This window comes from Diorhabda sublineata, chromosome 11, assembly GCF_026230105.1.
Source record: "Diorhabda sublineata isolate icDioSubl1.1 chromosome 11, icDioSubl1.1, whole genome shotgun sequence".
NCBI lineage: Eukaryota > Metazoa > Arthropoda > Insecta > Coleoptera > Chrysomelidae > Diorhabda > Diorhabda sublineata.
In genome coordinates, this window is record NC_079484.1 from 11,397,170 (window position 1) to 11,410,358 (window position 13,189).

Below are 13,189 nucleotides of genomic sequence, written 5' to 3' on the forward strand. Positions count from 1 at the left end.
TTGAAAACTCCAATGGCTCTTCTATAAGTAAATTGCCAGATATTGACGCATGAAAACACAACTCGATGCTCTTCGACGATCATATCAGTGTCTACAATATAAATATTCTTGGTTTACTATATGGTCATTAACTTTGGCGTAACTAAATGGAAGTACACAATGAAGGCCGATGAGAGGTAGGAATAGATGGGATAGCTTTATACTTCAAATGTTATCAATTAAAATTTGTAAAATAAATTTTCCAGAAAATGATTTTCACACAGCGATTTGATGTTATGCATTGAATTTTATAAAATTCTTCTCATTTAGAACAAACATCAGGAACGCGTTTGGGAAATTTAAGCAAATAATTATTTATCTGGCAATTGTCATTGACAGTAATGACACATTTTTAGTCACCAACCACGATTGGTAAGTGGCAGAACTAAATTTGTGTTGCTGAAATCTAGATGCAAGTCGACATTTTTACCGGGTATGTTCTGTGCGTCCTCTACTATTACCTATTACCTATCTTATCTAGTGTTTTGTAAGAAATTTCATTTAACGTGATTTGAAACATCGTCCATATTGTGATGGTGGACAAACAGTGATTTTATTTCATATGTATATAGAAAATTCATTGTTTCTAGCACTTTTTTAATCAAATGAATATCTTTGTCCCAAAAAAAGAATAGAAAATAAAGCTACTAATAATAATTTTGATGTAAATAATGCAATGTTTCTTACCCAAGACAATAGGGCAGCTGATTGTAGATAATTATTATATTGTTATATGATTTGACTCGAATATTTTTATATAAACAAACCAATCTATTCGTAAAAATCCTTATTTAAGGGAAAATCCAATATTCTAATTATTCTCAATGTTTAATTCTAAATACTTCAATTATTTATTATTTTTCTAAACACCTCTAAACAAACACATTCTGTACACGTTCAAAGTAATTTTTCATCTATTTTGCAGATATTTTGCATTTGTCACAATAATAATCTGACAAAGACTATAAATAGTAAGACAGCCTCAAAAAACATTTTATACCTATTTTTATAACTTTGTAGATAGTTTCTTTTACTTCATTAACAATCAATTAAAATTCCTCTGAATAAATAGTATCAATCTATGGAGTTTAGACTTTGTTATGCGCGCGCAGTATATCTGAATGATAATATGCTGCTTAGTTGCTAGCTTCAGAGACTTTCTATCAAGTATACATCAATTTACATTGAAAACTAGTTCATCGATAATAGTCAGAGAACATGGTTTTAGATACTACGATTTTGTTGTTATAAATTTGGCAACATCGTCGTAATCGCGCTTTGATGTTCTTCTACGTTGGGTGTGCTAATAGAGTCTAGTCACCTTTTTATTTTTCGATAAAGTTGTGTTTAGAACTTTGTTAAAAACTAATTCAAATAATTTGAATACTTGTGTATGCGTGAGAGGCGACAAACTGATAATTCGCAGCGTAAATAAATGCAAAAAGGTAAAATTATAATATTGTTAGGTAGTTTTATATTTTACTAGTCACCACCGACCGCGGGAAATAGCAGCGTTTCTCTCATGCCAAATTTTTTATTTGAAACTGTTGATATTTCATTTATTTAACCAATATCTCATCTGCTAGATTAGAGATATAGATATTAACTAATAACTACTCCATATTTGTTTCTATTATGAGGTTTCTTGTAATATAAAACTATGTATGTATATGTATATTTTTATTATGGTTCAAATGTGCCAAATACATTTTTCATATATCTTCGATTTATAGGATGTCAACAATTAATAGAAGAGACAATGTTTTGGAAGCAATTGATCAAATGCGGCGACGAAAAGCTCGCCCAGATAGTGAAAGAATTTGTAAATACTTGAATCGCCGGTTTTACGTCAATGTCCAAGAAGCTAAAAATGATTTAGACTGGTGTGTTGCTAATAAATACGTATTCAAAGTTGAATATAAGGGACGCATAAGTTATCGTATTGCTGCGAAAAAAAATGCGCAACAACGATATGTGGATGGGAAGGGAACAGATAATATGCTCGATAAAAATTATAAAACAAATTTTCAATTCATTGAATTGTTAACAAATGCTTTCGGAGAATTGATAATGAGAAATCCTGACTACCTGAAAACCGGTATACCCCGTATTGAAATAATAAACATTATATTAGCAAAAGATAAAGTTAGGTACACCAAAAAGTATATTTGTTTACTATTAGAAAAAGAAGTCGAGAGAGGCGAATTGATAAAAACAGAAAATGGCAATTATCTCATGCAGCCTTCATGCAGGAAAAATCTAAGAAACTTCAAACTGGATGAAATAGAAAATGTAAAAGAAGTAAGCAACGAACAGTGTCAGTTGAATAAGAACTATGACAATCATGAATTTATTAAAGAAACCAATAAATATTCAGAAAGAAAATATAACAATGATCATCAATATAAAAACATGGATTCCCCAAACAAGTCTGTGGATAATGGAAAATTCAGTATGAGGAATGGACTTAAGGTTAGTGCAATTCAGTTTTCTATTTTTAATTTTTTTATTTTATCTTTTAAACTTTTTACTTTTTGAACTATAATATTTGGATTTCGTTAATAGAGATCAAAGAGAGTATTTGATCGATCAGATGACCATGTCCCCAAAAAGAGAGGCCGTCCTATAGGATCATTAAAACGATCAACCTTAGAACACCAACTTGCTAGACAGAAATCTAAAGACAGTCCAGAAATTCTGCATGAATCAAAAACATCAACATGTAATAGAGAAAAACATGATGTTTGCCATAAAAAAAATAAAAAGGGATCAAATGGTGGATTCATTGCATGCAAGGAATGTAACATTAGAGGTAAATATGTCCAATATGTCTTTGGGTTATTTATAATTGTTGTAATTGTTTTGTTTATTACTGTTAAAAATTATCAAATATTGATGTGCACTCATTGCCAAATGTCAAACTAGAAATTAACAAAATCCAATACAATGTCAATTATTTTGGTCAAAATATTCATATTTTGTCCATAAAATGAGGTTCTCAAGGAGCTGCGGACCCTAAGAACGCGGGATTTGACGAAACTAGCGTGTAGCTTGGCTCCCTTTCTCCCAGCCCCTGCCCCAACGAACTGTCTACAACATTAATTCTTGTCTTGTTAGCCGTGAAAGATAGAGCTACCATTTGATTCTCTTACCAGGTGCAAATTACGCTCTGTGATTCGTTTTTTGTGCGAGGTCCTCCGGTGGATATTCAGTTCCAACTGTGTGAGGTATATGGGGAAAATTGTATGAGTGTGCAACATATTTGATTCAGGTATAATCTATATAATATAATCTAGAAAGAATATGGTACACGGCATGCACAAATGCTTTGATCTAAACGACGATTATGTTGAAAAAAATGAGGGAAGTCTAAGCTTTCCAACATATATTATTCAATACGTTGGGAACTTTATTTTGATGACAAGCCTCGTATCTCATATGTGATTTGGATTTTTCATAAAAATCACTTTACAGATAAAAATGCTACTCCAACTTCTAATTTTGGTATCCCTTCTCTATCTTTTTCTCCGTCTCGACTGAGCCCTCAAACTGAAAGATGGACTCGAAATTTTAAGAGTAAAAAAGATATTGATAAAAATGACATTGATGCTTCAATTCCTGATGCAACATATTGGACGGCAGACGAAGTGTATGATTACTTTGCGCAATATTTTCCAGAAGAGGCAAAAATATTTAAAGAACAGGTAATATCTCTATATTTGTACATAACTACTATTAAATGTGTTTGGGCATCATATTATTGTGAAAAATTGTTTTATTTTTTCAGGAAATTGATGGCAGATCTCTTCTTCTATTGAAAAGGATAGACGTGTTAACAAATCTTAATTTGAAATTGCGTCCAGCATTGAAAATCTACAAACATGTTGTGAAATTACAACTAAGAAGAGCTGATTACAAATTGTATTGGTGGTAACTTGCTTTTAATGGTGGGAATCCCTTCAATTTATTGTAACATCCTATTCTAGAATAAAGAAAAATATTCATGATAGAAATTATGAACTGAAATATTTCCTAGATCCTTATTAAATTTTTCTTGTTAACTACTCCCCCGTCAGTTTTTCTCTTCAACTATTCCTTTTTCCATCCACTTTCATACCATGAATATTAAACACTTTGAAAACCTGAAAATTGTTACACTTAGACAAGACGAATAATACTTGAACAAGTGTACGAAATACCCAGTATGGAAGGCGGCCAGGAGGCTAAAAAGTTCAATCACCTAGAACTCAAAGCACCTTGGAAATATCCTAAACTGCTCCAAGGGAAATATCCGCAATGATTAAAAAATATATCAACTTTAAGACAGCTCCTGAATTTAACTCAATCGCAGGAAAAATAATAAGGCATTCACCAAGAAAGTTGTAATTAAATTAAAGCATATTATTAATGCTGCCTTCCAACTTAAGCATGTACCTACCTTGTGGAAATTCATACTGGTTCCCTTCCAGAGAAAACCCAAATGTAGTATCTTCATGTAAGCCAATATCACTATTATAAAAGATATAAGTCCTATACTTGATGAAAGAAAATTGATACCTTCACATCAGTCTGGGTTCATGGAAATCAATAAGGTCACTGCTATGTACTGTAATTTTACAAAAAAAAAACAAATGAGTCAAAGCAAATATGAACCACTTGTAAAAGGTAATTCTCACTATGCATATGGTCGACTACCGAATGGTAATGAAGCTACTGTTTCAACACAATATATAGCTCTTAGGGAAAACCCAAATATGCGACAATGGAAGAAAAATCAGCAATGCCTAGAAGAAGAATACCAATGTATGGTTTTATCAAATCCATATCAAGAGGTGCCATTCCCTTCCAACAGTAATGATCAGTGCATAAGTCTCCAGTCGACCATCAGCCCCATCCAGATAATTAAAAGAACAGTTATGGGCTCATGTAGACTCTCACTCCGTTTCCACACTCTTTCTGAACTCTCTTCGCATTCACAACGGTCCCAACATGAAAGAAGATCCCTGTATACTTAAGAGACTACATTTAAAACTGTGTGAAAAAAAATGACCGGGAGTGAATGTCCTTATTTATTGTTACATTTATTTGTAGTTACTTTATATTATTATTGTATGTCATTGGCAGGTATATCTCTTATGTAGTAGATTAGTTTTCAGTTTATTATGCCTTCATTTCCGAGGTTGTTTATTAGGTACAGATGCACCCTGATACTACCGACTTAACAAACGACAATACCAACCTATAGAGAAGAATCAAGACGAATATAATCAGATTACAATTTAAGAAAACATTTACCATTATCTTTGAAAAATTACTTAAAAACGCGTAATACTCCAGGTTTTCTGTCTCCTTCGTAATGAGATCGTTCATTCAAATGATCAACCATCTAATTTTCCAAAAATTATCGTGGTGAAAACACAGATAAATATTCTTCAGACACTAATTAAATTTTCAGTCCAATTCTTCGGTAGATTCTTTTCTCAAACCACAGTGGTCATGATAGATGAAAAATTAATAGACATGGCCATGAATTCGTAAAGCCTCCTTATAAAAAAATCTGATCCAATATTTTTTTTTAAATTTTCATTTTTAATATGTTGTTAAAAACCTTCAAAGTAATTATGAAAACTCCTAAACAAATGAAACTCTCAAGAAATTTTACCGAAATGGTGAAGATACCGCTTACTTAAATAATTAGCCACCTAACCTCTAAACTCCCATGTGAAAAGTATCCGTCGAAATGCTTTAGATAAGGAAAGCGCTAGATTAACATCAGGGTAAATTTCTTTTAGCTAATATTTACTACATTAGCTTTGTCGCGGTATATATCCTGAACACATTCTATCATCAGATTCATGCGCAGCTAGAAATTGCGCGTTCCCGGTGTTAATAAACATATTTAGGATTCAAAATATAGTGTTGGTGGAAGACATATTTCTAATTCCGAACGTTCAAGGCATATATGTAATACTCCTGATTGGACGCTTCCTAAAAGTGGATGGTGTTCCAATTAAGTGAAACAGATCGTGTATTGTTCTCTCGATTGCTTTAGTCAGATTTGCACATATTAGTATGCCCAATATAGATAAAGTGTCTCGAAGGAGAGAGGAACATTCTTTCCAATAACATCTGTCCATATAAGAGTATTACATATATGGCCCAATGTATCATCGGACCTGGGTTATCTCTGGCCTATGTGTTTTTCTACGTACTTGTATTTGAAAAAAACGAGGTTGTTGACTTTATACAAATATCAAGAATACCTAAACCATTGGCCAGTTAATTATTATTACGAGCTCGTCCCCGACATGGGCTGTGAAGTTGACTATGATTCTGGAAATGGAAGTAATGAATCCTTATAGTTTCCAATCGGACTTTACAAACAGAACCATTAAAGTGGTTTCTGAAAAAGTATTTCTTCATCCTTCTGAGAGTAACACGGTGTAGGCAGCTATACAGGAAGATATTGCTCTACCTGCACGAAGCGAAACCATAATAGTAGTGCGGCTACAGGAGTTCATGGAAGAATATACATTGGTTATGGAACCACCACGAAGAGGTTAGCAGAGTAGGACTAGTACTAGAGATTCCAGCACGTGTAATAAATGTAAATGATAACCCGATTACCATAAAACAGGGAACCAGGGTTGCGTACCAGAAACGTCTATAGTAAGCCAAACGACAATAACGGAAAATTTCCATAACCGATTCGAACAGATGACGTCAGTAGCTGGCCAATTCTTGAATCGAGCTGAGAAAAGAAAAATGAGGGAATTTATCTTATATCAGTATAAAGACCTATTAGTACCAAAAGAAGGGGAGGGTGGTAGGACATCAGCCATCAAACACAAAATTGATACTGGTGATGCCAAGCCAATCAGACAAGCAGCCGCAGACTACCAAGAGCAAAGAGAGAGGAAGCTGAAAGAATAATTGGAGAGATGGAAGTGGAGAAAGTAATAGAATCATCTACTAGTCCATGAGTGTCTCAAATAGTGCTCGTCAAAAAAAAATGGAACTACGAGATTCTATGTAGTCCATCGTCAGTTAACAAAGTCCCGAAGAAAAATATTAAATTATGTAGTAAAGTGAATATTATATATATTTTATTATCCTAGCTAGTTTTACATTCAAATTATAATTTCAGATGTTCATAAATTTAAATAAAGACATACCGAGAACAAAGCTATTATTTTGTACTAGGCAAGTCATTGATATTTTCAATAATAAAATGCTTGAGTCAGAAGTCAATTAATTTTTTTAACTTTGCATACTTCAATTCATCTACAGCTGCTACATTCATACCATACCCTTTGTCCACACATGTGCTATTCTGTTTTGAACTGTTATTTATCCTATACAGCTGGATACTTTTTGAACTTTTTTCCCATAACCAATACTTCTACTCTCTACCCTCCATACTCCCGAGGTACAAATAAAAGAGAGACAGGAGTGGAATGTCCCACTATTAAGATGCCGACAATATACTATTTTCTCTCTCGTTCCAGATGATACCTCGTACAGGTTGCGCATGCTTGAGAATGCGAAGAACCGTGCTGAAACCTCAGAAGATAGAGAAATCGTTGTCATTCTGTCTTCCTTAATCGGAACATTTCACTTACAAAAACTGTCCGTATAGTAGTATTACATATTCGGTTTTAAGAGACTCGTACTATTTTGCTCCTGTCAATTTTAAAAGATATATTGGCAAATCTGTGGTATTTATCTTCTTCTTTTATAAAAGTAGTTCGTATATAAACCACAGATGCTAGATAGCCATCTAACCTCTGTGACATAAACATTGGATCCCAATGAGAGTCAACTACTTATAAGCGTAAGATAGGTGTCGATTTCATTCCTGCAAAACTCACCGGCTTATTATAAAACAATGTTATAATATTGAAACCGTATTAAGTGTTATTTTACTTGAACATATATAACACAATTTTCCTGTCTTACTACTCTGCTGGCAATTTTGACATTTTCTTGTTCCACCCGTCAAATTCAAACATCCCAATATTTTACAAATATTTCTACAAAGAGAGGAAAAAGTTCAAGAACTTTGAAAGAATGTGTTTCATTATTTACATATAAACTGTTTTAAGTTAGAATATTCACTACATTTTCAGCAATCACAATATTTCCCTTGCGAAAATTATTTTGTTTTTTAAAATTAATGAACGAAAAAATATGTTTCAATTTTGATATTGTAAATGGTTGTGGCAACTATGCATATTTATAAACAGCATCATCTTTAACCTAACTTGTAATACGGTGGTTGATTTGTTATGAAAAAACTAATAATTTCTCTTGGAATGTTTTTAAAGTTAATCGATACTCCACATCTTGTGAAATTATTCATGATTACCAAGTATTCCTATTGGCATAATCTTTATATTTTTCTGTGTGTTATTAAATCAAGTAACCTCTCAGAAGTGAGAAATCTTTCCTTACAATCTGAACTCTTTCACGTTCGTTTACCATAGTGTTTGGATTATTTAATATAAATATTCTGGATTATCTAAAGGTGAGTAATTTAAGCTGTCATTATATTAAATTAAACTTATATTATCCCTATATAGGAATAATTTGAGCATTCACAAATCTGCAATAAATCTTATGTCGTACTTATTATGTAGATTTTAACGAAAGCTTATTTTCATTAAACTCACTACACAAATTTACTAAACCTATTTTTTCAAACACTGTCTTCAATTATTATCTATATGTGAAAAGAATAAAATTTTACTTTGCTACAAGTATATACTGATATATAATATTTTATTTATTTTCTATTGCAAGTGTTGTCATAAATGTCTTTGAATATTCACATATCTTGAGTATTTGGGATTGACTTAAGACTTCAGTTACATCCTCAATCTATTGTTTCTTTGCATGAAATCTCAGATAATTTGAACTATTTATTTTAAGTGTAGATCATTTAAAACTATATCCCATTTAATTTTAATGAAATCGGATTAATTGAGATATATACATCCCCCCTTACCAATTCACTACCAACGTTTACGTTTTACGGAATTAACTCAGTTATTAATAATTATTTGACAAATAATTAATAAGTTTGAAGGTATATTAACTTATTTTTTGATTAGTACCTAGTGATTAACATCGTGATTATTATTTGCGAATTTATTTTTATTTTACTTTCTTATTGACAAGTGCATTTTGGATTAGAATACAATAAACTGATTGAATTTCTCAGTTTATCATTCTATTTGACCCACCTTTTCAAAGTTAGAACAGGTAAGCTGATATTATCAGCTCAATTTGGAAAAAATCAGATAATCTGCAAAAAAAACTATATAAATATCTAAAACAATGCCAAAAAATACCACAGATGTTAGGCTAGGCATATATATACAACTTTTAATTGCGCAAATATTTGGTTGTTTGACAAAAGTCTATATATCAAATGGGAATGTGCATACAGCTCGGCTGATAGTTGTTCGATTAAAAAATCATGAAAACACATCAACTGCCTTCTGATCAAACAGTGTCCATAGCCTTGTATTGGAGTGTGAATACAAAACACTAAATGCTCTAATCAGGTCAGTTGTGTTTTAGAGGTTTTGGATGAACCTAAAGTTATTCAGGTGCTCTCGAAATGGCGGGACTTGTCTTCATAGATGATGTCAAGTACTTCATTGAATGTATAGAGAAGGGATTGTTTTGGGAGTCATTTTGGTTTTACGGCCACTCTGTACCTATACCTAAAAGATATTTTGTACAACACTTTACATTTCATGATATTATTATGAATTATTTGGGTAGTGTATAGCCTGGCGTGTTTCTCCATTGAGACTCTTATCTGATTATTTAGCCATCTGTTCAGTTCTTTATTCATGTGGCTTCTCATGAGACCACAATTGGGCTCTGGTACTAGATATGCAGTCGTTGTTCCTTTTTTGATAAGCCTGTCTGTTTCTTCTTTGCGTGATATACCCTGTTGGCCTGGTAGCAAAATTAGGATAACTTTGTTTTTGCTAGCTAATGCTTTTAGACTTTGTTTGCACTTTTGGATGTGCACTTAATAGCTTTCAGGACCTTCAAGATCGCTTGACTATCGGCCCTGTATGTTAAGTCATTGAAGAAATATTTAGACATTAATCTAAATAAAATATGGTAGAAAATATGTCGAGAAGTTCTCTCAAGATGGGTTAAACAAGACTTATGTGTGGACCAATTATAAAAATGATTTAATTGATACTTCTTTCAGTCATTCTGTGAAAGTCGAAAAAATTATCAGGACAATTCTTCAAGGTACCATGGAACTCCATTTATTAATCTGTTGCCGAAAATAGGATGAACAGAGTGTCTTCATTTTCTTTTCCTCTTTTCATCTTCCAAATAAAGTAAAGCACTGACCAGAGCTCTTCAATTAATCATTTTATATTATTAATAAGGAATGAGGGTTGATCGAGATCTCATCGAATATTAATTTCTCTATGCGCACTTTACACAAGTAAATAGATAGTTCAGTTGAGGTAAAATCGTTGACACGGTCAATTTCGACTCAAGATTCATGATGTAAAGACTACAAGGTGTGTTCTTACTGAAGACCAATTTACGACATCTACTGTGCAGTCTCACTTTCCGCCATATAGGCTGTCACCAGCTGACTGATTTATATTTATTTACATTGAGTGTATAGAGTAGTTATTGAAATTAAAATGCCTTCTTGTTCTGTCCCTTCATCCACAAATAACAATAAGAATGGTAGTAGTAAAGATATTAGTTTCCATAGATTTCCTAAAAAAGATATTAAATTACTTAACGAAAGTTTGTGGAGAAAGACAACTTAATCTCCAACACGGTAAGTGTTTACAAGTTTATCCTATATGTTTTTGGCGGTTGATTTAACATTGATCAAATATTTATTGTTTGTTGCTATGTGCAAAAGCCCGAGCACTTGATTGTTAGTGGAGATACAAATGTCCATGTGTTATCTAAAGATGCAGTGCCAACTGACAATCTATCTACCAGTGAAAATTCAACATGAGTGTAAAAAAAATAGCAGAAATGCTGTGTCACTATAAAATATTTGTAAGTAGCTCCATAATTACAATTTGTTTTATTAATAAATTGTTAAAAAACACACAATGCATTTTATTTATTATCTAATTCTCCTTGTTAAATGAAAAAAAATATAATATACATTCGTTACATGGCAAAAAGTTTTGCAATGTATTTGAAATTATTGAATTCACATTAATTTGAGAATTGTTTTTATTGAAATAACTTTCAATAAAAAGCCCAATTTACCATATGCAGGAATTAATTTTTGATATTTTTGTATCACAATCGCTGCTCGACGTTTAGTTCATAACAAACTTAAAACGAAAAGATTCAAATTCCCGCATTGATTTGATTGGCCAGAAGAATAATATGGCCGATAGAGGGAAAGCCTCTCATTGGCTGTGGCTATCCGGCTGCGCAAGAACACACCTTGTAGTCTTTACATCATGATTTGAGTCAGTGGAAAGGTGAATGTATGCGATTAGGCTCACTTATGTACTACACTTTCAGGTAAGGATACCTATAACTACAACCTCACACTTTTATGCCTCAAATTATGAACTACTAATAACCTCTACTTCCATTATCTCTAAGAGATTTCAATATTCCAAGCAATATTGTAAATGTTTGGTAATATAAGTTTATTAAGAAAATTATTCTTTCTGACAAAGTATACTTTTAAGAAATCTTTGGTACCTATACTGAGTTATATGTATAGGAGCAATGAAAATTGTTGAAAATCTCATACTTAAACTTGATATAACATTTAATACCATTTAATAGCTAGAAAAAAAGTTCAATCTGGCAACAATGTAAAATATTATGTTATGTCTTTCCTCTTATCATAATAGTTATTCATGTTATTATTAGAAATGGATTGAAAACAGTGCAGTGAATACAATGCAATATTTTATTCATAAACATAGTCATTTAGAATCAGGAATAAAATGATGTGATATTCTGCTTTGACAGTGATTTTACGCTCTTATATGTTCTCCTGGTATTTATACCTCGTTTCAAGGAAGAGAATTATGTTGGTAAATATTAAAAATAAAAAAGTGAAATGTGATTTCGTGCACAGATTTATACAGACTCAAAATTAACAATGAATAGCAGAAAATATGGTACCGAATTTTCTTGAAAAAAAAGCTCAAGGACCTTGGTTTTTTATTAGTAAACAATTTGAAGAAAATCCATAAAATAGAAATCAAATTGAATAATAGAAGTTTTTACAGATTGTCATATGATCAGGATCAAGTTAATTAGTGTGAAATCCAATAAATAGCTGGATGCCTCATGTAATAAGAGACCATTGTAATGAAGATAGGTACATGGATTTCACAGTTGTAGTTTTTTGTATATAATAATCTAATTATTTTTTGTTTTGTCTATTTAATATTTTAGAAGAGATAGGGAGATTAGGAAGTTTTAGTTTCAAATAAGATATTGTGTATGATAGATATCGAAAAAAGCAAGAAATATATGGATAAAACCCAACAAGGACATTTAGAAATATTGATTAATGAAATTTTAATTTTGCAAAGAGTGGTTGATACCTATTACTTAATTTGACATAGATTTTTTATTAAAAAAATGAATAACATATATCTGTCACTTTTTGTCATTTTTTTATAATCGAAAATTATGTTGTGATCATATCACTTTTATTATCAATGTTGAACTACCGGCGCATTGACGGTATGCATAGTATCCAGCTAACGCTCTGCTTCAAGAATTAAATATTTCAACTGTAATAATATATTAATTTCAAGAGAAAAAGTTGCAAACCCGATGAATACATATCGCAGTAATTTTTCAAAATTTTTGTAATGAATATAGATAATTCTGGAATGAGTAAATATTTGAGGTAAATTATTTTTATATAAAAATACGACATCTAGTTATTGTTCTCACTTGTCATCTGTCAAATCCTCTATTTCCATTTTATGAAAAGTGTTGATTATACCTAGCATCGTTTTGAATAGAGAAAATTAAAGGTAAGGGAACTTTTAACTGATATTTATTATTACTAGTGTATACCTAAATTATTGTAATATTCGCAAATAATAATTTAGTAACCTAGTAATAATTTAGAAAAGAAAAATTTTGAATG

The 13,189-nt window shown here is 31.6% G+C and overlaps 2 protein-coding genes across 2 annotated transcripts in view; both read left to right on the plus strand.

The window, feature by feature from the left end:
- Window positions 1-1,208: 1,208 nt before the first annotated feature.
- Window positions 1,209-4,052, plus strand: LOC130450485 (polyhomeotic-like protein 2). The gene is made up of 5 exons (XM_056788885.1): window positions 1,209-1,484; window positions 1,773-2,511; window positions 2,605-2,851; window positions 3,514-3,743; window positions 3,827-4,052. Exons 2-5 carry the CDS (start codon window positions 1,774-1,776, stop codon window positions 3,971-3,973), a joined length of 1,362 nt encoding a protein of 453 aa, XP_056644863.1. The 5' UTR covers window positions 1,209-1,484; window position 1,773; the 3' UTR covers window positions 3,974-4,052.
- Window positions 4,053-8,027: 3,975 nt separating this feature from the next.
- LOC130450486 (eukaryotic translation initiation factor 5-like) overlaps window positions 8,028-13,189 on the plus strand; it is a 33,642-nt gene continuing 28,480 nt past the window's right edge. Inside the window, exon 1 of the mRNA XM_056788887.1 lies at window positions 8,028-8,566. The gene's annotated coding sequence lies outside the window, so the exon portion shown is untranslated. The remainder of the gene's footprint in view (window positions 8,567-13,189) is intronic.